This window comes from Suricata suricatta, chromosome 6 (genome assembly GCF_006229205.1).
Source record: "Suricata suricatta isolate VVHF042 chromosome 6, meerkat_22Aug2017_6uvM2_HiC, whole genome shotgun sequence".
NCBI lineage: Eukaryota > Metazoa > Chordata > Mammalia > Carnivora > Herpestidae > Suricata > Suricata suricatta.
The window spans coordinates 11970289-11995007 of record NC_043705.1 but is presented as its reverse complement, the minus strand read 5'-3'; the positions used below and the strand labels follow the sequence as shown (position 1 = coordinate 11995007).

Below are 24719 nucleotides of genomic sequence, written 5' to 3'. Positions count from 1 at the left end.
GAAAACGAAACACGAATTACCCACCTCCCTCACCACCCATGGCTGGGTGAGCTAACCGCACCATCGGGTTTTTTACATTGGACTGGAATTTCAGCCTCGTGGTCAGGCCCCTGGCAGTGTCAGACCTGAGGTTCGGTTCATGTTTTAATTGGGAAAACAAATGACCTGTGTCTTAGGTGCCATCAGCTGAAGAGGTGAGCTTTCCCATCATGGGGCCTGTGGATTAAAAACGTGTCCAAAACTCATCGCTTGCCTTAGCGGCCAGAGGAGCCCTTCCTAGCTCTGTGACCCCGGGTAAACGATAGAACTCACTCTTCCTGACCACTCCATCTGTGAAATGGGACAATAGCAGTGTCTTCACCATGTGGTCACAAGGGTTGGGTGAGACACCTTCTGGGAAGTCCTAACTCGTCGGCACTGGGCACACAACAGGGGCTCCCTCTTCCAGAGGCTTCTTCCTTGTTTGGTTACGGGGAGTTTGGGAGCTGCTGACACTGTGAGCCAAGCATGCCCCATTACTGTACCCTGTGCTGGTGCCGACTGGGTGCCGCTGGGGTAGCAGGAAGTGCCCGGGGCACGGTGGTCCTCCCGCCTGGCAGGCGGGGCTGCGAGGTGAGGGCTCTGGCTGCCTGAGGTCTGACCCGGTACTAACATCAGGTCCTTGAGTCAGGGATAGGATATGCTGCATGACACATGGTGTGTGGCCCTCCATTGCTCTTTTTATTTAACTTTTTTTTAAGTTTATTTATTTATTTTGAGGGAGAGAGAATCCAAGCACGTTCCGCACTGTCAGCACAGAGCCTGACTTGGGGCGAGAACTCAACAGAAAGATCATGACCTGATCAGACACCAAGAATCAGACACTGAACCGACCAAGCCACTCAGATGCCCCTCCTTTTTTTTTTTTTTTTACCATTTTTGGGGGGATCATTGTAGGTCAACAGTTAGTTGTAAGAAATAATACCCCACAGGAGCACCTGGGTGGCTCAGTCGGTTGAGCAGCTCAGTCATGATCTCATGGTTCATCAGTTCAAACCCCGCATCAGGCTCTGTGCTGACAGCTCAGAGCCTGGAGCCTGCTTCGGATTCTGTGTCTCCCTTTCTCTGCTCCTCCCCCACTCACGGTCTGTCTGTCTATCTGCCTCTCTCTCTCTCTCTTTCAAAAATAAACATTTAAAAAAAGAAGAAGAAAGAATACCCCATGTCCCTATCCTCTACTTCCCCACCCCCGATGGCGATGACTTGTTTGACTAAAGTACAAGCTCACAACCAGCAAATAGATAACAACTCACCTGCCTTATTCGGATTTCACCCACTGTACTCCCCTGGGGGGGTTAAGTCTGGGCAGTGCTGTCACCCTTGCAGATTCGTGTAACCACCATACAGAGGCCCCCTCGTGCTGCCCTTGCCCGGCTACACTCCCCTCCCTCCGCACCCTATCCCTCACCCCCGGCAACCATTAATCCATGCTCCTCCTCTGTGACATTTCCACGTAGACTATGATGCGGCCAATACAGTAGGTAACCTTGGAGGCTGGCTTTGTCCGCTCAGATGCATCCAAGCTACTGCACGCCTGCCCGTGGCCCTTTGTATGGATTGCTGAGCAGTGTCCGTGATGTGGATGCACCTCCGTCGGTTAACCCTTCACCCACTGAAGCTACCCCTGGGTGGTTTCCTGTTTGGGGCCGTTACACGGCTGCTGGGAACGCTGTGTGCAGGTTTTTGTGTAGCCCGAGCGCTCGTTGCTCTGGGTGCGGGCCCGGAAGCACACCTCCATCACTTCATAAAGCAGGAGCTGCCCAGTGGGGAGGGGCCCTCAGGAGGAGGAGGAAGGGGGCTGGCGGGGCCCGCGTGCTGGCTCCCACATCCCGCATGTCCCCTCTCTCAGTTACACACCAGAGTGTGTAGCCTCTTATGCCAGAATGCAGGGGCCTGTCCCTTCGTGTGGCTGCCAAGAAGGGGCAAGAAGCCCAAGGACAAAGCGCTTTCCTCTGAGCCCGCTGAGCGCTGGGGAAGGGAAGACACAGGCCTGTCTGTCTGCAGAGGCTTCTCTCTGGAGACCGGAGCCCCTTTCCGTCCCTCCCGGTGAGCCAGGCCCCCTGTCTTCCAGGGAGACCAAGGGCAAGATGGAGCTGCTGGGCCTCCTGGACCCCCTGGACCTCCTGGGGCCCGGGGCCCTCCTGGCGACACTGGGAAAGACGGCCCCAGGGGAGCACAAGGCCCAGCGGTAAGAGAGGGCAGGGAGGTGGAAAGACCCCGGACCTGGTTCTGCACCTACCAAAACCCCAACCCCAGACCCAGAAACAAGCCCAGCCCCAGCCCTGTCCCAGGTCCCGACCCAGACCCACGCCCAACCCTAACCCCAGCCCCAACCCAGACACTTAACCCCATTCCAGCCTTATACTGACTGCCCTCTGAGACCTTGGCCCCAAACTCATTCCCAAGTCCTGGTCCACCCCAAATAGAACCAGAGACGCTAAACCTGACGTCAGTTGGGATTTCAGTCCTAACCCTGACCCTGAGACCCACATGTGGGCACTTCCTCCAACGGTTCTACCAAGTCCTGGTCCTTCTTCTCTCCCTCCTCCAGTACTAACTAGTTAGGCTCTGCTGTCCTATAGATAGTTCTACCTGGACCACAGAGTCCAGACTTCATGTCCTACCCTTTCCCTAACACAGGGATACAAGCCTGTCCTCCCCTCCTCGGCCAAACTGTCCCCTCTCAAGGGCACCTACTCAGTTGGCTCATCCATGCCAACTCACGCTGGGCACGTAACTCCCCAAGCCTCAACGTTCTCATCTGCTAAGTGGGAACAATAACACCCACTCTTAAGAGGTTTGGTCAAGATGGCAGGAGAGACTCCTTGGAGCCCCAGCCCGGGCCCGTCACAGGGAGTGGACTCAATCCCTGCATTCCCCATCCCCCGCGTCCCCTCCAGAGGCTCTCCTCTTCTGCCTCTGCAGGGTCCCAAAGGAGAGGCTGGACGAGACGGCGAGATGGTCAGTATCCAGGGCATGTCAGAGGCCTGGGCTGGTAGGATGTGGTTCCAGGCCCGGAAGCCCCTGTCCCGCTCACAGTCACACTGGGGATGTGCGCATGCGGGCACCCCTGCCCTCCCGCCCTGGTTTGAATGCTTGAGATCTGGTGCAGAAGCGGCCCTAGACATGGGGAGGGGGGTCAGGCCAAAACAGGCAGCATAGCCCCGCCTCCTGCCATCTGGCATTGGCATCACCCTTTATAAAATGACCAGAATGAAAACACCCCAGAAGCAGCCTCCAGTATTCCATTTAATATTTCCTCTTCTCCGGTTCCAGGGCCTGAAGGGACCCCCAGGACCCAAGGTGGGTGCTCCTTACTCCATGTCCCCACCCCAGGCCTGGGAGGGATGGGCTCCCTACCCCACGGCTCGCTCCCCATGACAGCTGTCCTTTCCCCTAGCCTCCGCCTTGGGCAGCCCCTTCGGGGGTGGGAAGGTGAGCTGTGGTCTTCCCTGAAGGAAAAGGGTTTTCACTGCCTCCTTGCTCATCTCAGAGCCACCCTCTGAGGCTGGGGCGTCACACCCCCCACTTGCAAGAGCAGCGACTTGCCTAGGGTCATTCAGCTTGGCAGGGGCAGGGGGGACGCCAGGCAGGAGTGGAGTCCACGAGTGTCGGCCCTGACATCTGTGTACTCCTCTCTGTGGGGCCGGGGTCTCTGGGCTGTCCCCAGTCATCGGGACCACTTCCAGAGGAACAGGGGACCTGGTGTCTGGGCCATGCTCTGAGGGCTCTGACCTCTCTCTTGCACCACCTTGCCCCCCTCCTCAGGGTGAACCCGGCATTCCTGGAAAGAAGGTGAGGGGGCTCCAGGTGGGGTATGTGGGAAGTGGCTGGAAAGAAGGGCAGGGGGCTCCCCAGGGGGGCGGGGCAGGGGAGGGGCGGTGAGGAGCCACAGGGAAGTCCTCAGCAGACCAGAGTCCTCACTATGGATGGCTGCAGCTGCTCTGTCCTGTCTCTGAAGCCAAGATCTCGTTCATTAATCCACTTAGTCCCTCATTCTTTCCTTTCTTCAAACACAGCAAATTTGTTCCCAGTTCAGGGCCCTAGACAGTGGTTCTCAAAGTGCGGTCCTGGGAATAGCAAGCATCCTCAGAGCTGGGGGCTTGTGAAACAAGAATATTTGGGGACCTACCCCAGACCCCCCACAGGAGCCACTCGGGGTGGACCACTGGGATATTGTGGGGGTTTTTAAGTTTTTCTACTTATCCTGTGTGTGTGTGAGAGAGAGATGGCAAGCAAGTGGGAGAAAGGTAGAGTTAGAGAATCCCAAGCAGGCTCCACACTGTCAGCACAGAGCCTGATGAAGGGCTCATACTCACAAACCGTGAGATCATGACCTGAGTGGAAGTCGGACGCTCACCGACTGAGCCACCCAGGCGCCCCGAGATATTGTGATTTATAAAAAAAAAATCCGTATTTGATCTCAGTCCTCCCTGTCTTTGGAGCAGACTCCTAAAACCCATGCACTGTCCTGAAGGAGGAACCTAATTTGAAGGTGTTTATTGTCACGTGAATGAGGCAACGTTGGGCCCCACCTGAGCATGGGGGCCGGTTGCCTGGAGAACCTTTAGCAGGTTGGAAATCTCATTCCCCGCCGCCAGCCTTCCAGGGCGGGGAGAGGGGCTGGGGGTTGAACTGATCTCACCCATGGCCGGTGATTTAATCAGCCGTGCCTGTGCAGTGAAGCCTCCATAAAACCCCAAAAGCATGGGCTTCTGGGAGCTTCCAGGTTGGTGAACACGTGGAGACTTGGGGACACTGGAGCTCCTGGAGAGGGCATGGACACACTGTCCCCATACCTTGCCTGATGCATCTCCTCCATCTAGCTGTTCCTGAGTTACAGCCTTTATAATAAACTGGTCATCCAGCAAGCCGAGTGTTTCTCTGAGTTCTGGGAGCCGCTCTGGCTCATGGAACCCCAGGAGCAGGTGGTGGAAATCCTCAACCTACGGCCAGTTGATCAGAAGTAAAAGTGACAACCGGCTTCCTCCCGGTCCCTGAAGCAAGCAGATTGGGGGCAGCGGAGGAGTCTTGTAGCTCTGGGCCCTTAACCTGTGCAATCTGACGCTGTCTCCAGTAGACGAGTGTCCGAATTAGGCCATATGGCAGGACACCTGGCTGGCGGCAGAGATTCGCTTGGTTGGTGTGGACACACCCCAGCCCCATCAGAATTGGTGACCAGAACTTGTAGACCTGGTCTGTCCAGCAGGCCCCTGGGTGACGCCGACAGGCACTCAAGTTTGGGAATCCCTGACCTGGAATGATCTTCCCTCACCCCTTCCCAGACCACGTCTCCAAAAAGCTGTCCCCTCCCCCAGGAGACTGTTCCTCCGAGTCCCTTCCAGTTCGGGGCGGGGCTGCCACCCCTTACATCCCCTTCCCAGCATGCTTCTACTTGCTGGCATGGTGCTCTGGGTTTATCTGGATAGTTCTTTGTCCTCAAGCCCCTCTCACCTGTTGAGCAAGGACCCTATCTGCACAGAGGGTGCTCACAAGATTCTGTGTGTTTGTTTTTAAAGTATATTTACTTTGAGAGAGAGGGAGAGAGAGAATCCCAAGCAGGCTCCATGCTGTCAGTGCAGAGCCTGATGTGGGACTTGACCCCTGAACTGTGAAATCATGACCTGAGCTGAAATCAAGAGTCGGAAGCTCAACCGACTGAGCCACCCAGGCGCCCCATGGCTTTGTTGACTAAAGGCACACGTCCCCTCTCCTCTGTCTGCTCCTCCCCCTTCCTTCTGCACGCACCTGCTGACGCACACTCTGGACTGGCCCTGGGGGACCAGTGCTCGTGCCCGCAGAGGACTGGTACGTGGGGAGCGCGGGGTGGGGGAGATGTCTGGAGCCGGTATGCTCAGTCCTGAGGGCTGCAGCCTCAGCCTCTCTCTCTGCAGGGGGACGACGGGATGCCAAGCCAGCCGGGCCTCCCTGGACCCCCAGGGCCCAAGGTAGGTACATGTGCCTCCCCCAGCAGACCCCGGGCCTCCCCTCTGCTGGGTGAGGCCCCTCAATGGCTCTTTCACAATACAGGGGCATGTGCTCACGCCCAGGGCAGGCCCGAGAGAGGCGGCAGGAAGGCCCTGGGCCCCACTTGCCACCAGGTGGGGCATCCCTTCCAGCCATTCACCTCCCCTCACACCCTCAGGCCCTCCTGGTTCCCATCTCAGGTGGCCCTGACTCTGTCCTGGCACCAAGCTAGGAACAGAGTATCATCTTGCTCTCCTAAATCATAGAGATGGTCAGTCGGCCTCCAAAATGTCCCTTGAGCCCCTGAGCTGCACCAACTATGCTCCAAGACCCAGACCAGAGAAGGTGGCGGTGGTCCGGAGTCCCCAGGGCTGGGGAAAGTCCTGAGGCCCATCTCCCCTCAACCCCAGGGGGGCTCAGTCCCCTTCCCCAGGAGCCCCTGAAAGCCAGCAAGCCCAGGCAGCCCCGAGCCGGCCCCTGGCACTCACTCACCATGAAATGTCTCTGTTGCAGGGAGAGCCAGGCAGCGTGGGGCCTCCGGGAAAAAACGGTGTGGACGGCGCCCCGGGGCCAAAGGTGCCTTACCGTGCGCGGCTCAGACCAGTGCCCCCATCATGGGGTGATCTGGCTTCACCTCCAATTTGCCCTTTGCAGTAGGGAGTCCCGGGAGGGCTGGCTTGGTCCCTAACGTCTCATAACGCGGGCTGTCAGAGGCCACCGTGGGGCCTGGGTGGCCAGGGGGTCTGGGTGATGAGGCCTCCACTGAACTCTGCTTCGTGGCTGAGTCATCTTGTAGCCCTCCCTCAGTGGCCCATGTGTCTGCACCGTGGGGCCCGGGGAGGAGGGTCCCACAGGCCCTCCTTCCATCAGCCTTGCTCCTGGGGTGCCAGTCACAAAAATTAGTCCATAGGGCCCCAGCATGTGAGCCCTGCGCTTTTTGGTGAAGAGGAGACTGGAAGGGGCAGGGGACAGCCACACATAAATGGCCACAAACTCCTGTCTCCACAGGGAGAGCCCGGCCAGCAAGGCGCTGATGGAGCCCCAGGGCTGCGGGTAAGCAGTCTCCCCTCTGACCGCACCAAGGGGACCCAGGGGCCCGGGTTCTTTAGAAGCCCCTGTCCCCCAGACCACCCCAGAGGAGCTCCAGGAAATGGGGGTCTTTTTTTTAATGATAATTCATTAGTGTTTTTTTTTAATTTTTTAAAGTTTATGTCTTTATGTTGAGAGACAGAATGTGGGAGAGGCAGAGAGAGAGAGGGAGCGAGAGAATCCTAAGCAGGCTCTGTGCAGTGCAGAGCCTGGTGCCAGGCTCGAACTCCTGAACTGCGAGATCATGCCCTGAGCTAAAACCAAGAGTCTGGCGCATAACCGAGCTACCCAGGTGCCCCTCATTAGCTCAAATGCAGATGTGAGAAAACAAGTCCCCCACACATGAGCGTCTTTCCTCCTAGGGTCTTCTCATATTCAAACATAGACCTTACCCTGCAGGGTGCCTAGCCCCCACCTTGAGGCTCAGGCTTAAGGTTCATCCCTGTGTCCAGAAGCATGGCCTCCTGGGGGGGTCTCCGGTCTTTTGTGACCAGTCCCTATCAACCCACCTGTAGGCCAACATCCAGGGTCCGTTCTCTGCTCTGTGGCCCTGGGCAATCACGTTTTCTTACGCTTCTGGAGGCTGCTTTTCTTCTCCACAAATACGAGGCTAACCCCACAGCCTGGTCATGCAGGTGGCCAGATTAGGCGCTGCATGTGGCCATGACCGTGGTGGCAGCAGGCAAAGGAGCCATGCCCTGGGTGTCTCCACCCTCTGCAGGGGGCTGGCCCCGGGACTGACCGTCGTTCTGCCAGCACAGAGCAGCCCTGGGGTGGAGGGAGGTTCAGAGAGAGCAGGACCCGCAGCAGGGCACGCGCCTGTGTGGACGCGTGCGTTTGCGGACGGTCATATGTATGCACGAGCACATAGACCTGGGCTGGTTACTAGTGCCCGGCACGCGCAGCCCCTGTCAGAGGCCGCGAACCGGAGGCCCAAGGGTGAGCTCCAGCTGGGACATTCCGTATTGGTGGACACAGTGGCTGGGGGCTTGGGGAGTGTGTTTATGCATGCTTCTTTGTTTGCCAACATTCAAAAATCTGAACAACTGGGGAGTCTGGGCGGCTCAGTCGGCTAAGCGTCCAACTTGATCTCACCTCAGGTCATGGTCTCACGGTCTGTGAGATCGAACTTCGCCTCGGACTCTGTGCTGAAAGGGTGGAGCCTTCTTGGGATTCTCTCTCTCTCTCTCTCTCTCTCTCTCTCTCTCTCTCTCTCTCTCTCTCTCTCTCTCCCTCTCCCTCTCTCCCAGCTCCTTCCATGCTCATTCTCTCTCTCTTTCTCTCAAAATTAATAAACATTTTTTAAAATCTGAAGAACTTCGCATCAAAATGAGACTTTCTGTTTTCCCTGGAGAACTCCAAGATTAGGCCTCCGAGGACTTCAATTCGCACATGACTTGCAGGCAGACCAGGCAGGGGCACGTTCCTCTGTTGCTCCAGAGCCCACTGCCTGGCCCCCAGCGTTTTCTCAGTGAACAGGGTGCCAATGGCTAAGTAGGTTCTGGAGGATGGGCCCGCAGGGATCCCACCGGGTTACAGGGTGCTCGGACCTTCGTGCGGGCCAGCTTTCCAGGTTCTCTGGATGAGACCCAGCCCGGAAAACCACGGCCCTTCCCTGAAATCCTTACTCTTCCTGCCCTAGGGTCCCCCAGGCCTCAAGGGTGAGCAAGGAGACACAGTGGTGATTGACTACGATGGCAGGATCTTGGATGCCCTGAAGGTAGGTCCCTGGCAGGACCAGGCTACATCCCTGTGATTCATTTCCTCAGGGGACAACCTGAGGACAGCACCTTTTTTTTAATGTTTGTTTATTTTTTTGAGAGAGAGAGGGATCACAAGCAGGGGAGGGGCAGAGAGAGAGGCAGAGAGAAAATCCCATGCAGACTCCAGGCTGTCAGCGCAGAGCCTGATGCAGGGCTCGATCTCACACATCGTGAGATCATGACCCTGAGCCAAAGCCAAGAGTTGGATGCTTAATAGACTGAGCCCCCCAGCCGCCCCAATCCTGCACTCCTTTACAAAGGAACCAAGGGCAGCGTAGGGGCTCGGTGCACCTGATAAGGAAATCAGTGCTGTCCTGAGACCCGCCTGATGCTAAGACCTGCTGTGAACATGGCTTATGTGGCCCCAAGCTCCCCAGTGGCCAAAGCAAAAAGAGAAACTCCCTGCTCAAGGGCAGGAAGCAGAGCATTTCCTGATGTCCAGTGCCAACAGGCTTCCCGGGGAACACAGGCCAGAGGGATAGGTCCTCTAAGAGCTGTCGGGGAGGAAGGCAGTGGCAAGGCCCGCTGCAGGGAGCCTCCGGAGATGCGTGGGGCCTCTAAGCCCTGCCTGGGGTCTCACCAACGGGGGACCCATCCCCAGTGGGGAGAGAGGTCAGATGCTAGCTGCTCACGGCCCCCAAGGAAGGAAGTCCGGGAGGGGGAGGGGCAGTCATCAGAGACAGACAGGGCCTCGGCACCTGACCCTTGCTGAGCCCCATTCCAGTTATCTCCCACAGGCCTCAGGGGAGTTCAAGCTGGTGGTAACTGTGGCGGCCCCAGGCCTGCAGGGTGCGTTGTGGCCCAGGCGCATCAGGGTATGGCATGCCCCGGCCCAACTTGGAGAAGCAACCTGAGTGCACAGAGGCAGGAAACAAATTTTGGATGCCACGCTGAGTGCACAGAGGCAGGAAACAAATTTTGGATGCCACGCTGAATGATGCAGTGGGCTGCCAAAGTTGGTTCTTGAGTAGAGGGGTGATATTAAAAATAACATATTGTGGGGGGCGCCTGGGTGGCTCTGTTGGCAGAGCATCCAACTTCGGCTCAGGTCATGATTTCATGGTTCATGGATTTGAGCCCTGCTCCGGGCTCTGTGCTGATAGCTCTTCAGATCGCTTGTCTCCCTCTTTCTCTCTGCTCCTTCCCCACCTGTGCTCTCTCTCTCTCTCAAAAATAAATAAACATTTTAAAAAATTTAAATACATATGGTTAGCAGGCTAATGGGGAAATGGTGTGGAAGGTGAATCAAAGGTGGAGCCGGAGGCAGGGAAGGCCACAGAGGGGTGGGGGTGGGCTCTGGGCCGGGGTGGGATGGAAGAAGATAGGAAAACCAGAGATGTCTCAACGGAGGTGCCAGCAAGAAGGGGACAGCTTGCTGGGATGAGGGGCTAGGCGGAGTGCCTCTGGGAGGTGACAGATGAGCCTGTGGGAAGCCTGGTCGGGAGCTGGGGGGCAGGGTCAGACCTAGAGACGCCACCCCCTACCCATGAGACCCAGGACTCACGGGAGGGGCAGGGAGGGCAGTGCTGGACTGCCGTGAGGGATACAATTCTTGGCTGGCCTTGAATGCCAGCAGCGAGGATTTATGCTCCCTTTAGGAAGCAATAGGGAGCCATCGTAGGATCTTGAGCAGGGGAGTGTCATGAAGAAATCTGTCTTTGGGGGATACTAGCTCTGAAGGCAGAGGGATTCCGGACCCTCTATGACAGTAGATGCTGTGGTATCTCACCCAGTGCCTGGTGTCAGTGCCCTGCCCCCTCCCAAGACAAGAGGGCCTGACCTGATGGGGTGCAAAGCAGGCTGTGAAGGTCCTTGACCCTGCTGCAGGCCAGCCGGACACAGCCCTGGCCCCCAGGTGGAAGGGGTGAGCCGGCAATGGTGGGGAGGGGGCTGCCTAAACACTGACCGGCTTGACTTTCACATACAGGGTCCTCCTGGGCCACAGGGACCCCCAGGGCCACCAGGGATCCCCGGAGCCAAGGTCAGTTCACGGGCAGTTGTGTGGCCCCTCGCCGAGCCCCTTATCTCCAGCACCCACCTCCCTTCTCCTCTCTGCATGCCCCCCTGCCTCTCTCCTGGCATCCCAGCCTGACTTTTGGGGGCTTGGAGAAAGTGGCCCTGCTCCTTCCTATCCAAGCTGGCTGCCTTCCCCCCAGCCTCATTGACATGGAGACATCCCCAAATCCCATAGGTACACATAGCCTGTACCCATCTTCACACCCTGCTTAGTCGGCTCAGGACAAAGAGCCTAAGACTCAGAAATCAGGCAAGATCTGGTCCCCACCTGGGCTGTGTGGCCTGGAACAAGTCCTTTAATCCTCCGAGCCTCAGTGTCCAAACCTGTAACCTCCCAGACTATACCAGATTATAGCCCTAGGCTGCATCTGCCCATAGGAGCTGAGCAAACGAGAAGAGCAGGGGGCCGGTGCCTGGCACGGGGCTGGGCACTCAATGGGCACCATCCTAGACCCGACCAACTTCAGGGCCCTGACCCAGGGACATTGTACTGAACTGGGGCGGGGGGTTGGGGGGGCAGCCCAGCCATAAGTCCCTCTCGAGGACCATGGGACACTGTAACCCCCCCTTGCTTTCTCTTCCCTTCCAGGGCGAGCTGGGATTGCCTGGTGCCCCAGGAATCGATGGAGAGAAGGTCTCTGGGCCTTTTTATTTGCTTGGCAATACCGGTGCCTAGCGTGGGGCTTCGTGTGTGCCTGTGTTCGTGCATGCTACATGTGTGTGCATGGATATGTTGGTGCACATGTGTGTGTGTGCGCATGTGTGTGTACACAGAGCTAGAGAGAGGCCACTTACCAAGTGTGCTGCCTATGTGTGTGCGTAAGTCTGCCCTTGGGCCTTGGGCAGGCTGCTCCCTTTCCAGCAGCCTCAGTTTCTCACCCAGAAGTAAGGTGGTGATGGCTCAGAGCTAGCTAATCCTGTGCCTGGCTCAACGGAGCGGAGTCTTCCAGTATTAGGGAGTGTCACTACCGTTGCTGACAATACTGTTAGTGTTGCTGTAAGTGTCGCCTGTGTGACCCTACGGACACACCACTGTGTCAGGGGCGGCACCTGACATTCACGGGCGTGTCCTTAGTGCCTGGTCCCTAGGTGCGCCCCGCCTTGGACCAGTGCATGGTTGGTTGAGAGGGAATGAGTGGCCGGAAAGGGCAGTGAATGGACAGTGGGCTCTACAAGAGGGTGGGAGGCTTCTGAGATGTGAGCGCAGGGTTGCCCCCAGCCCCGTCAGTGCCCCCTCAGGGGCTACCCAGTCCCCCAAACTCCATCTCTCCCCCCACTGGCTCACCCTGCACCCCTGTCTTCATTCTAGCTCCTCATTGCACTAACCACCTGGGCCAGGGGCCCAAGATGAAGAAGTGGGGGTCTGGCCTGGCCAGGACTAAGCTCTGGGAACCCGCAGGGATGGGGAAGGGAGAAAGCCTGCTCGCCCCACCAACCCCTTGTTCTCGTGGCTCACAGGGTCCCAAAGGAGCTAAAGGAGACCCAGGAGAGGTGGGGCCAGCCGGACCCAAAGGGGAGGCAGGCGAGATGGGCCTGTCGGGCCTTCCGGTAAGCGCTTGCCCGCGTGGGGCCCCAAGACAACCGTGTGCCCACCACAGCAGCTACAGGGGCGGGAGGGGGGTAGCTGGGGCCCTGCCAGTGCCCCCCACCCCGCAAGCCCAGGGTCACCAAGCCTTTGAAAGGAAGCTCTGACAGCCCGTGCTGCTCGGACTCTCCAAGCCCCGTCTCCTCTTCTATACAAGGACTGAGGCCTCTGCAAAGGTGGACCCGAGCTGGCAGGTGGTCAGACCCTGCATGCTGACCGCTCAAGTTCACACCCGGCTCTGTCTCCTGCTGACTCTGGAGCCCTGTCGAACCCTACAAGGCCACAGGGCCTCCGTTCCCTCACCTCTAAAACGGGGGTGATAATCTCCCACTCATGAGGGCCTGCACGACAGGGCTGAGCATGGCGGGTGATAAATGCCCACTTTCACTGTCATAGTGGCCGGACGGGAAGAGATGGGGGTTCGAGCGGCCCCCAGATGCCACCTCTTCATGTCTGGGTCCATCCATGAGACTCCCTCAGCTAGAGAGGTGGTTCCAGGTGTGAATCCGGGTCTTTGCTTCCGGAGCCCACAGTCAAAGCCCACTATCAAAGTGCTTTCCCCAAACCCGCCGTGCGGGGCACCCAGAGCGTGTCACTGATTCAGGGAAAACCACTTCAAGCTGCAAAGGCCAGCTCACCGCTGAGGCCGGAGGCCTCATGGGGAAGGCGGGGGAGGTGCTGACCACCGTGGTGGGGAATTTGGTGACAGTCAGAAGGGGCTGAAGGCCATCCTGTCCTGCAGGGCGTCGATGGCCCCAAGGGGGAGAAGGGAGAGTCGGCGTCTGACAACCTGGTAAGAGGGACTATTGAGGACCAGGGTCCTAGCCCAGGCGGGCTGCAACCCAGAGCCTTGGGAAAGAAAGGCCACCTGGCCTGACCCAACCAAAAAGCAGCAAGGGAGGGGAAGGGGGAGCCTCGGGCTGTGTCCTCCAAGTGAGGTCCCTCTGAGAACCCAAAGGCCAGCCCCTGGGGCCCCCACTAGGCAGTGTACCCTTCTGGGGACAGTAAGGAGACTTGGCCCAGGGGCTGGGGGCCCAGCACCCCCAGGAATGCTTACCTAATGTGTTCAAATGCGGGTGTGTGAAATATGACAGGGCCGGGGAGGGAGGTTGGTGACTAATCCACCTCTGACTGCTTCCTAGGCCCAGATCATAGTGGAGCCAGGGCCCCCTGGCCCCCCTGGTCCCCCAGGCCCCATGGTAAGAGCACTTGGCTTGAGGTAGGTGGGCCATGCAGAGGGTGGTGAGCCCAGGCCTGGAGCTATGGCCCAGGGGATGATGGGATTTCTCGGTGGGGACAAAGCCACATCAAGCAGTATAGCAGAGCCTGGGTCTGGGCTTGGGAGGCCACAGAAGTCAGGGCCATGGGGGTCAGTGAGTGGCCCATGAGCCCTTGGGAGCACTGTAAGAGGAAGCTGGCTCTGAGGTCTGGACCCTAGCCTTTCTGATTTGTTCTCTTCTCCTCCAGGGCCTTCAGGGAATCCAGGGTCCCAAGGTGAGTTGTGGGGCATGGGTGGAAAGCCCTCTCCTCACTCTAGATCCACAGCCTGGACAGTTCTAGAAAGCCTCACTAATGGGCAGTGAGGGCCCCACACTGGACCCCAGACCAGCTCCACGTTATCCTGGGGCCTGAACATTCTGAATCACAGCCTCCCTGATGTCCTTAGAGCCAGCGTCCCCTGCCCCCACACTGGGGCTCTGTCCCCCTGCCCAAGCACTGGTCTGCTGCTTCATGCACACATCTGTCTCTCAACTGCCCCCAGCCTGGACATAGGTTTTGTGTGTATTACATAATGTCATGTCCTCTGCTCTTAAATTAAAACCGTGAGTGTGGCCTGCCTGTGTGCCCTGCATGGAGGAGGCCAGCTGGCCTCGCTTCTCTCCTTCACCCAGGGGGAAAGCAGATGGGCTGCTTCTGGTTCTGTTTTGTCCCAGGGACCTCCGCAGATCGTGTTTAGAAGAGGCAGCTGCTGTTAGGGACTCAGAAACCCGGCTGGTCCTCAGCGCTGCTGCTTCTTGGCTGGGTGGCTGAGCCCATCCCTCCCCCCGCTCTTGCCGCTTCTTTTCTCATCTGTGAAGTGGGTGTCACCGCAACCATCTTCCATGATTACCAAGGGAGCCCGTAGGTGGGGGGAGGTGAAATGCACACACTCACAGTTCATTTGGATTATGTGCACTGGAAGGAAGCCAGGAGTGAGCCCCTGAGTCCCTCTCTCTTGCACACCCCACCTCTCACTGAGACCCCAGGCTTTCCTGTCCTGCTGTCTGTCTGACCCACTGACTGCGGTCTCCTCTTGCCTTCCAGGGCTTGGATGGAGCAAAGGGAGAGAAGGGCGTGTCGGGGGAGAGAGGCCCCAGCGGCCTGCCTGTGAGTGCCATGAGCCTTGTCCATCATTCCAGGACGCTAATTCCTATGCCTGTCATGCCTCTTGACCCATTCCTTTTCTACCCAGGGGCCAGCTGGCCCGCCGGGCCTCATCGGACTGCCAGGAACCAAAGGAGAGAAGGTAACCACCTTCCTTTAATGACCCCCAAGTATGGCCACATGTTTGTGGTGTCACTCGGCCTTGGGGGCTCGACCCCTGACACCACACTGTCCCAGGGCCAGAAATCTGGCTTGTGGACAACTCACAAGGCTGCACATCCCAGCAGGCAGTGCTCCCGGCACCCCCTCCCCAGCGCCCTCACATCTTCTCTTTGTCTCTCCTCAGGGAAGACCCGGAGAACCCGGACTGGATGTGAGTATCTCATCATTCACTGTGATCAGGGTCCTCGTGTGTGTAGCTTCTGCCCTTGTGTTGGCCATACAGCCATTCACCTGATCTGTGACTTGGATGTGACCCCCTTCTCCAGGGTTGGAACTCCAAGTCACTGGTTCCCTCTGTGTCCCCAGTGCCAAGTCTAGTTCACAGCCCAGAGTAGGTACTTGATGGGTGAATGGATGGATCGATGGGTTGATGGATCAATGAGGGACATATGAATGATGGTGGATGGATGGATGGATGGATGATGGGTGGATGGATGATGGATATATGGATGATGGATGGATGAGTAATGGATAAATGGATAGAAGGATGATGCATTGGGGCACCTGGGTGGCTCAGTCGGTTGAGCATCCAACTTCAGTTCAGGTCATGATCTAGCCGTTCGTGGGTTCAAGCCCTGCATCAGGCTCTGTGCTGACAGCCTGGAGCCTGCTTCAGATTCCATGTCTCCTCTCTCTGCCCCCTTTCCCACTCACACTTTGTCTCTCTCTCAAAAATAAATAAACATTAAAACTTTTTTTAAAAAAGGATGCATTGGGACAGGAAGGTGAGGAGAGCAGTGTTGTAATATTCTGGTGAGAGGCTGAAGCTTCAGCTAGGACATTTCTGAGGGAAGGCGAGGAGAGGAAGTACTAGCCCAATGTTGATTGGATCAACTATCTTTGAATTGCCAACAACAGAAAACAGTGTAAACTTGCTGAAACTGGGGCGCCTGGTAGCTCAGTCAGTTGAGTGTCCAACTTCAGCTCAGATCATGATCTCGCGTTTTGTAAGTTCGAGCTCTGCGTCTGGCGCTGTGCTGACAGCTCAGAGCCTGGAGCCTGCTTCACATTCAGTGTGTGTGTGTGTGTGTGTGCGCGCCCCTCCTCCACTCACACTCTGTTTCTCTCTCTCTCAAAAATAAACTTTAAAATTTTTTAAATAAAATAAGATTTACAAAACTCCAGAGGGACAGTACATAGATCCTCAGAACCCAGAGTCTCGTCCTCTCCTGTCTGTGCTTCCTCTGTGAGGGTGTCATTTCAAGTTACATGCAGTGATGGGGTGGAGGCAATAGCCCCAAACCTTGGAGAAAGACCATTTGCCTCACAGTCTATTCTTTTAGAAAAGACTCACCAACTCTCTTTGGCCCCAGTCGGGTCGATGCTGAAACAGGACGTGGCCATGAGCAACGCGGTGCCCTGATTGGCCAGGCCTGATCACATGCGAGTGGGCTCAGTATAAAGAGGGAGGGTGGCTCCCAGGAAAATCAGGGAACCTTTGCAAGGGGAATGGTGACCAGAGGCAGGGCTGCACGGCCTCTGGTGTCCACCCTAGACTTTAAAGAAGAGAATGTCGCCTGGGAGAGCAAGTGTAGACACAGACTTTCTGATTGGGAGGATGATGTTCCATCCATGAAACGGGTCCAGGGAAGACGCCAGTACTGAATCCAGTTCAGGCTCCAGAGCCAGGGAGGTGGTAGAACTAAAGAGCCCATGCCACCAGCGGTGTGGCCACAGCTGCCTTCTGGGAGGCCTGGAGCTGAGCTCAGAGCCCCCTGCTCTGCCTGGTGTGCCTCTGGCCCCACGCCCACACCACCGGGCCCAGCAGACATGGGGAATCTGCTCAGAAGCCTCCCCTGATGTCACACCTGGATAGAATGGCCACTCTCCCTCGGACTCCATGGCATCTGGTTCTTCCTGTGTCACTGAGCATGGACCATCATCTTCTTGCCTGCCATGTTAGACTGTAAGGGAACTGTCACATTCATAACTGCAGGGTTTTAATGAGGGTGACTGAGTGACGACACAGTTTGGCCAATGCCATTGGAAGAAAAATACATTACTTACGTTTGCCGAGGGAAGGGCTCGCCTCACTATGCAGGGCCACAAGGGGAAGCACCAGGTTTGATCGGAAGGTAGAAGACAGTGGGGGGCCGCTTCAGCCAGAGCTTTTCCTGGGGTTTCCCGGGGAAAGGCAAGACAGGGCAGGAGAGACCGCTGAGGATTAGCTAGTATGAGTAATCCAGGCAGGCTCCGGACTGTGGGGGTGATCCCTAGTTTCCTGGTCCCTGCCCTTGGGATGATTTCAGGCAGGGAAGGGTCAGCTCGGTGTGTGAGAGGCAGATAAAGGGGGTGATTGTGGGGTTGTCGGTTTGCATGTGAAAGGCATGCTCCCCCCCACACCAGCCCTTTGCTCTTTCCAAAAATCACCGTGAGCGAGGGGCAGCCTCTTCCTAGCCAGCAAAATTTTTAGGATGTCAAAACATAAGATACAGAAAATAAAGGCAGGGGGGACACATCAAATCCATTTCTCTGTCCTCAGCCAGGTTCCTAGCGGATGCTCAGAAATGTTGGTTGCAGGGTCACCTGGGTGGCTCAGTTGGTTAAGCGTCTGACTCTTGGTTTCGGCTCAGGTCATGATCTCACAGTTCAGAAGTTCCAGCCCCACAGTGGGTCCACACTGATGGTGTGGAGCCTGCTTGGGATTCTCTTTCACTTTCTCTGCCCCTCCCCTGCTCGTGCTCTTTCTCAAAATAAATAACAAGTTTTTTAAAAAATGTTGGTTGCACGGGTGAATGGAGAAATGGACAGATGGATGGATGGGTGGGTAGAGGCGAATAACAGATTAAACCAAAGGCGTAACAGAGGTCACCATTTCTGAGCCCATCAAAGATAGTGACATAAACTTCCACAAGTTTCCTGGGTCTCTGTCCCTCACCAGGCTTGGGCCAGAGGGCTTCTGACCAGAGACACCGAAGGTGTTCTCCTGTGGAGGAAGTGCTAATGTCCTGAATGTATGCTTTTCTTGAAGTCAGCCTTTTGCCAAACATACATGTCACCAAGGAGTTGGAGTGAGCCGGCGGGTACCTCGAATTTGCATGGGGGAGGGGCAGTAAAAGAGGCACAGGAGATGAACAGATACAGAAGCAACCTCCAACCTCATTTTATTCCTTTTGCCAGGGTTTCCCTGGACCCCGAGGAGAGAAAGGTGACCGGAGCGAACGTGGAGAGAAGGTGGGGGTCGGTGGAGGCTGGGATGAGGGGAGGGTGGAGAGGCAGCAGGTCAGGGGCGGAGGCCCGTCCCTCTGAGAGGTGGAGGAGGGGTCCTGAGCCTGGCAGCCATAGCCACACACCTGTCTCCCTCCTTGTGCAGGGGGAGCGAGGAGTCCCGGGCCGGAAAGGCGTGAAGGGCCAGAAGGGTGAGCCAGGACCGCCAGGCCTGGACCAGCCGTGTCCTGTGGTACGTGTCGGAGCAGAATGGGAGCCTGAACCCAGGTCTTTGCCGCCTCAGGCCAGGCTCAGGCCATGTCTTCCCAGTCCTCAGGGCTCACTCGCGAGTCCCAGGGATCACTGCAGCTGTCACTGCCATCATGAAAGCACCTCTCTCGGTCTGGTCCTGATCCCTACCCTGAGCATGGCTCAAGGGGGACCCACCCCTGCCCATCTTTTTTCAGCTTCCTTGGCCCTGCAGGGGATTAGGACACCCTCACCTCTCTGGGTGTGTGTCTCTTGCTGCCTGGGTGGCCCCGCCCAGCCCCTGCACCCACTCTGCATGCCCCAAAGTCCCTCCCTGCCCCCCACACGTTCCTCCTTTCCTTCTCTCTCACATCAGCCCCGGAGGCCCACTGGACCGCAGGCCGGAAGACACCACGATTCACCACCTTTTCCAGAGGGCTGGGAGGGCCCACGGGTCACCCTCTTCTGTGGAACTCACAAAAGACAGGAAAGAGAAAACAGGGAGTTTCCACACTAAGGCTGAGCAGATACTCATTCCTGGCCACCCCAGCCGTGAGGTGTGCTGGCCGCCTTTCAAAGGGGGATCAGGGTGAGGGACCCCAGGGCCCCAGTCACACCGGCCCTCTGGTTCTTCAGTCTCCACATCCCAGCAGCGGGGTGCTAGTCCCTACCTCCAGGTGGCCTTGGGGAGTCGCTCAGAGAAGCACAAGAAGAGGAGGGTGGTGAGCATGTCCAAGAAGCGGGGAGACATGGTGGCCCAGCCTCACAGCTCCAGGCCCTGGGCCAAGACTTCCCCCAAGTCATTCAGCCTTTGTCTTTGAAACAGGAGAACCTTATATGTGGAGGCCAGCGAGGGGCACCGGGCTCCCCGGGCCTGGCGAGGGGCAGCGGGCCCTGCCCTGCGGTACGCCGTCTGGCCTGCTGTGTGCTGTGCTGTGCTGTGCTGGGCATTCCGGGCGCCTGTGCCCACTGCTCTACCCCCTCCTCTCCTCTCTCCTGCCTTCCTTTCCTTCCTGCCCCCTTCCCCACTTCCCTGTGGGCCCCCGCCTGTGCTCCTGGTAGATGAAATATGTTCCCATGTGTGCCTCTGGAATGAAGAATTCCCCCCCCCCCCGCCCCCCAGGTCCCCAAGGATGCTAGGCTGCCTGATGGGTCCCTCTCCAGCTCCCTTACCCTCCAGGCCACCCTGTGAACTCTCCCCACCCCCCCCCCTTGTGTCAGTACTGGACTGGCAGGGCTGGTACCCCAGACAACCCCCACCCCCCACCCCGGCCTCATTCTGCCCTGTCTGCCACCCAGATCCAGACACAGGGACCAGGCCGGGCCAGAGGAGGGGCCTGCTTACTGGACTGTCCTTCAAAACACTCTTGGAGACACTCCTGCAGGCTCTCAGGTCCCCGGTGTAAAGGGCCAGAGCCACCATCATGGCTGCCGGGCAGGAAGCCATGAAGCCCCTCAGTATCTCCTGGCCAGGAGATTACAGCACAGTACCCGATACACCACATGCCCTGCTCCTGTCCCCTGCTCCAGTGTCCCAACAAACCAAGCCCCGTGGGGGCGCCCTCTGGACAAGCCCAGTGAGAGGCCCTCCTGTCTTGTGACCCAACTACCCACGCGGACAGGCATTCAGACCCTGCCTCAGTGGGGTCCAGTGGCCTCGTGTGGCAGCTCCCTCAGCTGCACCTCCTACACACAGGGCACAGGTGTACGGAGTGTAGGGAGCTGATCAAGCCCCCCGCCCCCGTCCCCACTGAAACCTTTTTTCTCTTCCAGGGCCCCGATGGGCTGCCTGTGCCTGGCTGCTGGCATAAGGTACCTTGCAGGGAAGAGTCTCTAGGAGGCTGGGAGGAGGGTGGCGATGGGGGTGGGGGGCACCCCAGGTTTCCCCGGGATGACATGACTCTCCCATCATGTGGCCCAAGGCTTGGGGCTGTGGTCCTGGGTGACTGTGCCCCGTCCACCCTATTAGTCAGTCAGGGCTCACCTGACACCTGGCCCAGCCAGTTCAAAGCCCTCTGCACCCCACCCCAGACTTTGCCCGAGCTGCCCCCCCGAGAGGGGGTGAAAGCCAAGAGCCGGGCATGAGAGGATTGGGGGCGCACTCGTTCTAGAAGAAACGCAGGACAGGGTGCTCAGACCAGAGCGGGGCCTCTGAGTCCTCCCTCCTCACCCTCAATTTCTTCCTCCTCTTTCAGTGACCCCCGCACCAAGCTCACAACCTGTACAGAGGCGTGTGGACGTTTTTAATTTTTGTAAAAACAGAACAGTAATATATTGATCTTTTTTCACGGGATGCACCACCTGTGGCCCAGTCATGTTTAAGAGCGTGGCCTGGCCTAGCCTTGGGACAATCGGCACGCAAGGCTGGCAGGAAGTGGACGGGGCCGGTCCCGGGGAAGTGCGTACTTGAGGGGCAGCCATGGGACTCGGCTCTCCTGGGAAGGAGACGAAGGTGAAAGTGCCTGGCCCACGAGGGGCTGCGGAGACGCTGGGTTGGGCCCTCAGCCACTGATTCGCAGAGAGACTGCCCCCCCTGAAGCTCCGGAGCCCTGGGGCCCCTCTGGGCCTTGGCTTCACCAGGTCAGGTGCTGAGACCGCTGCCCGTGGACCCAGCTGCAAGGAGCCTCTCCATCCCCGAGTGTGGAGGACAGCGGGTCCCAGGCTGGAAAGGCTACCGCACCCAGAAGACGGTCATGATGGGATTTGCCACCCAAGGAGACTGGCCTGCAGCTCAGAGCTGGGGTCTCCTCTGGCCCCAACTCTCCCACCTGGGACAACTCCGGTCAGCCTGCCAGAAAGGGTCCCCTTCGGATGAGCTGTGCAGATGAACAGGGCGTCAGGGCTGATTCCGGGCCAGCCCAAGCAGGGGGTCTGCAGCCCCAGCCACCGTGCTCTGAGGAGAGGCTCCCCCACCTCCAACAGGGGCTCCCAGCCGTCACCCCCAGCCCAGCTTGCCTCCCTTCTCTGTATAGACGGATATCACTGCGCGTAATAAACCACAGTGTGTGTCTGCGTGTGCCTGTCCTTGCAGACTGGCCTGGGCACCTCTGGGTGAGGTTTCAGCCCGGCCTTTGCTGGCGGGGGAGGTACGAGGGATGATCCCTGGGTCAGAGCCACCCCAGAAACCAGAGGAAGCTGTTCAGGGTCAGGGCAAAGATAGGGTTTGGAGTGAGAAAGACAGACTCAAGGCCTGGCCAGGCCACATACTGGCTGAGCCCTCCATCCAGTGACTGGTGTCACGGACTCCCTATACGCCCCTCTGGTCCAATGGCCCATGACTGTTACATGACAGATCACCCTAAAGCTTACCTTAAAACCACAATGTTTCTCTCTTACGGTTCTGGGGGTGATGGGCTCAGCAAGGTGGTTGTCACTCAAGCTCTCCTACGCATGGTGGCCCATGCTGGCCGTCGGCTGCGACCTCAGAAGGCCAGGACTTCCCTCTGTGTGGTCTGGGCTTCCTCACAGCATGGCTGCTGGACCGCCCCCCCCCCCCTCAAGTGCAGGTCCCGGGTGGACCAGGCGGCAAGCTGCTGCCACCTTTTACAGCTAGGCCTCAGAATTCAGATGGTGTCACTTCCTACCAGAATCAGAGGCTCACCCTCATTCCAGGGAAAAGTGTCCACATCATCTTTTCAGGAGAAAATGTGGGATCATAGATCTTGTGGCAGCCAGCTTAGAGAATTCAAATCTGCCACCTCCTCTGGAAAACGGGACAGCAGTGCTTACCCCTAGGACAGGTCAGGCACAGCAAGCGTGTGCGGGTCTGAATTCCCTTCTCTCTACTCTAAGACCAAGCCAGGGCCACAGTCTTGCAGAATGTTTCTATTTCCCTCATTGCTGCTGGTCCTCATAACGACCTGGGAGAGGAGTCCAGTGAGGGTGCCCATTTCACAGATGACAAAACCAAGCACATCCAGGGTAGTACAGACAAGAACAGGCCTGCAGTGACAGTATCTCGAGTCTTCTCCCTCCGAGGGGTAACACTAAGGAGGCCACAGTGGGGGGAGTCCCCCCAGGTCATGCTACGTAGCCTCCTCGCTACACAGAAGAGGCCCAGCCATGCACCTCGAGGGAGGAGGAAAGTGTCAAGTCCCTAGCTCTCTCTCCCTAAGTTGGTGGCAGTAAGGGGCAGTAAGCCGTGCTGCTGGCTGGCCAGTCGTGTGGCTCACTGGGGAAGCTGGTGGTGTGGAAAGGGACAGAGCACAGTGGGGCTCCGAGGACTGATGGAGATCCCTGGGTGTCCAGGCATCCTTGGGAGCCCCAGCAAAACCTCACAGGTCAACTGGACTCTACAGTTTGTAATCTGCTCCTCCCTCTACCTGGGTGCCTCACTGGATCTCATAACCAGCCCTGTGAAGGAAGGACAGGGCCTCTATGGTTGGTGTCACCGTTTCGACTTCACATATGGGGAAATGAAGCACGTGAGCAGGGGGACAGCTGCCCAGGGACCACGGCCAGAACAGGGTGGGTGGTAGGCACACTGGACCCAGGCTCTTGGATAGCCTCCAGTTTGTCCTTCCAAATTGTTTGGCGGGCCATGGAATCTGCTAGGCAGTGTCATGATGCTGGGTGATTGGCAAGCAGATCCTCACGGGGGAGGGGGAGGTAGAAACCACTCCTTTGGCAAGACAAGGCCATTCATGGCCCACTGTTGCCCCCTTGTGGCCTCATACTGTGCATCATCTGGTCTGCAAATTTCAATAAGCTTCAAAACACAGGAGCCCACAGAGTCCCCCAAGAGCTTGGGCTGAGGCAAAACACTAAGGAAGAACAAACGATGTGCTGAGACTCAGGGGGACCCCTGGTCAGCTCGGCCTCAGACTACCCCCTTCCAAAGCGAGGAAAGCACATTTACTGAGCTTCACTGTGGGCCACAGCAGCTAAACTAATCCCAAGGATTACTACGGCCTTTTCCAGATGAGTGAGGTTCAAGGGGAGCAGGCTTACCCAGGCCTCATTCCTTCTGACCCCCAGGATACTGCTAGAAACATACAGGGTGCTTGAGACTGTCACAATGATTGGGGGACACTCCTGGGACTCACATGCAGACTCAGCCACTTGCTCCCATCCCTGCCCTGGCCCCTCGAAGCCCATACGCAGGAAGAAGGGGAAATGGGCCAGCCTGGCTGGCCTGCGGCTGGACTGCCCCCTGACCCTGAACACGCTACCGGGGAGGTAGATGACATGTGAGCTGGGCTTCACTGCAACCTTGTCACCCTTCCTCCACGGCAGGGACAGTCCCAGAGCCAACCTGACTTCTCTGAGCTGCCCTGGGCCACGAGAGGCTTGTGTTTGGGCTACAAACAAGGCCAAATATGGGGCCTAAACAGGACTTTCACACACACCAACCCACCTTCTAACTCAGTCTGGAGGTGGACAAGGGTGATGGCTGCTTGTGAATGTACCTAATGCCACTGAACTGTACACGTAAAAATGGTTGCAATGGTAATGGCATATACATGATACCACAATTTAAAAAAATGAAGCAGCAAATGTTCTTTAATAAGTACTTTAAGCATTTTCCAGCACCGGGGAAGAGATGAAGATATCAGCAACAAAGGGAGCAAAGCAGAGGGCTGAGAATCATGAAAGGTGACAGGAGGAAGGAGGCCCCGTCCTTGGCTTGCTCAGTCCTGGACCTAAGTCCCTTGTTCTGGGTCTGTCAAGGCAGAAAGTCCCCGCCCCCCTCCCCACCCCAGCTGGGGCAATGCCTCTGGTTAGCCCAGCTTCCCAGCCCCTTGGGGGCCATTTCTTCTCATTCACTGGACTGAGAGTCAGAGTCAGACAAAGCTGAGATGGAGTCCAGCGTCTAGCACACTTGCTGGGTGTCTGGGAGCAAAGCCCCTTTACTTCCTGGTCCGTACTGTAAGGCTGAGCAGGCCTCCCAACCCTCTTCCTGCCTAAACACGATTCTCTCGGTGTTGACAGATCTCTGTTCACCCTCCCTGGATTCTAGCAGGAGTCATGCTGCCCTGAAGGTCACGCCCACGCCCAGGACCCCCTTGGTCAGTCCCAGCAATGACCCTGTTCCTCCCTTCTGCTGGTCCATGAGACTGGAAAGTCCTAGGTCCTGCCGCAGCACTGACAATCTCCCCTCCTACCCTGAGGCCTCTGTGAACCAGGCCCCAGGCTAGGTGTTAACTCTCACAGGGCAACCGTTTCATGCACCAGGAAGGAGACTTAGGAGACTGAGCCTTGACCTCAGAGCCCTGCTGCGATGGGAAGAAGAGTCGGAGTCACCCAGGAACCCTTCGCAGAGAGTGAAACTGAGTGGA

General features: G+C 57.5%; 2 protein-coding genes across 2 annotated transcripts in view; both read left to right on the top strand.

Moving 5' to 3' along the window:
* The window catches only part of COL23A1 (collagen type XXIII alpha 1 chain), a 301907-nt gene extending 280454 nt beyond the window's left edge, over positions 1-21453 (top strand). The window contains exons 8-28 of the mRNA XM_029941143.1: positions 2111-2227; positions 2965-3000; positions 3316-3342; positions 3808-3834; positions 5934-5987; positions 6520-6582; positions 7015-7059; positions 8738-8815; positions 10786-10839; positions 11464-11508; positions 12333-12422; positions 13202-13252; positions 13602-13658; positions 13927-13953; positions 14764-14826; positions 14912-14965; positions 15170-15196; positions 18166-18219; positions 18359-18445; positions 20215-20253; positions 20637-21453. Of these exons, the coding sequence (XP_029797003.1) occupies positions 2111-2227; positions 2965-3000; positions 3316-3342; positions 3808-3834; positions 5934-5987; positions 6520-6582; positions 7015-7059; positions 8738-8815; positions 10786-10839; positions 11464-11508; positions 12333-12422; positions 13202-13252; positions 13602-13658; positions 13927-13953; positions 14764-14826; positions 14912-14965; positions 15170-15196; positions 18166-18219; positions 18359-18445; positions 20215-20253; positions 20637-20639 (1098 nt within the window). The 3' untranslated portion in view covers positions 20640-21453. The remainder of the gene's footprint in view (positions 1-2110; positions 2228-2964; positions 3001-3315; positions 3343-3807; positions 3835-5933; positions 5988-6519; positions 6583-7014; positions 7060-8737; positions 8816-10785; positions 10840-11463; positions 11509-12332; positions 12423-13201; positions 13253-13601; positions 13659-13926; positions 13954-14763; positions 14827-14911; positions 14966-15169; positions 15197-18165; positions 18220-18358; positions 18446-20214; positions 20254-20636) is intronic.
* The window catches only part of PHYKPL (5-phosphohydroxy-L-lysine phospho-lyase), a 41487-nt gene continuing 37628 nt past the window's right edge, over positions 20861-24719 (top strand). Inside the window, 2 exon segments of the mRNA XM_029941142.1 lie at positions 20861-20933; positions 21022-21131. Of these exon segments, the coding sequence (XP_029797002.1) occupies positions 20861-20933; positions 21022-21131 (183 nt within the window).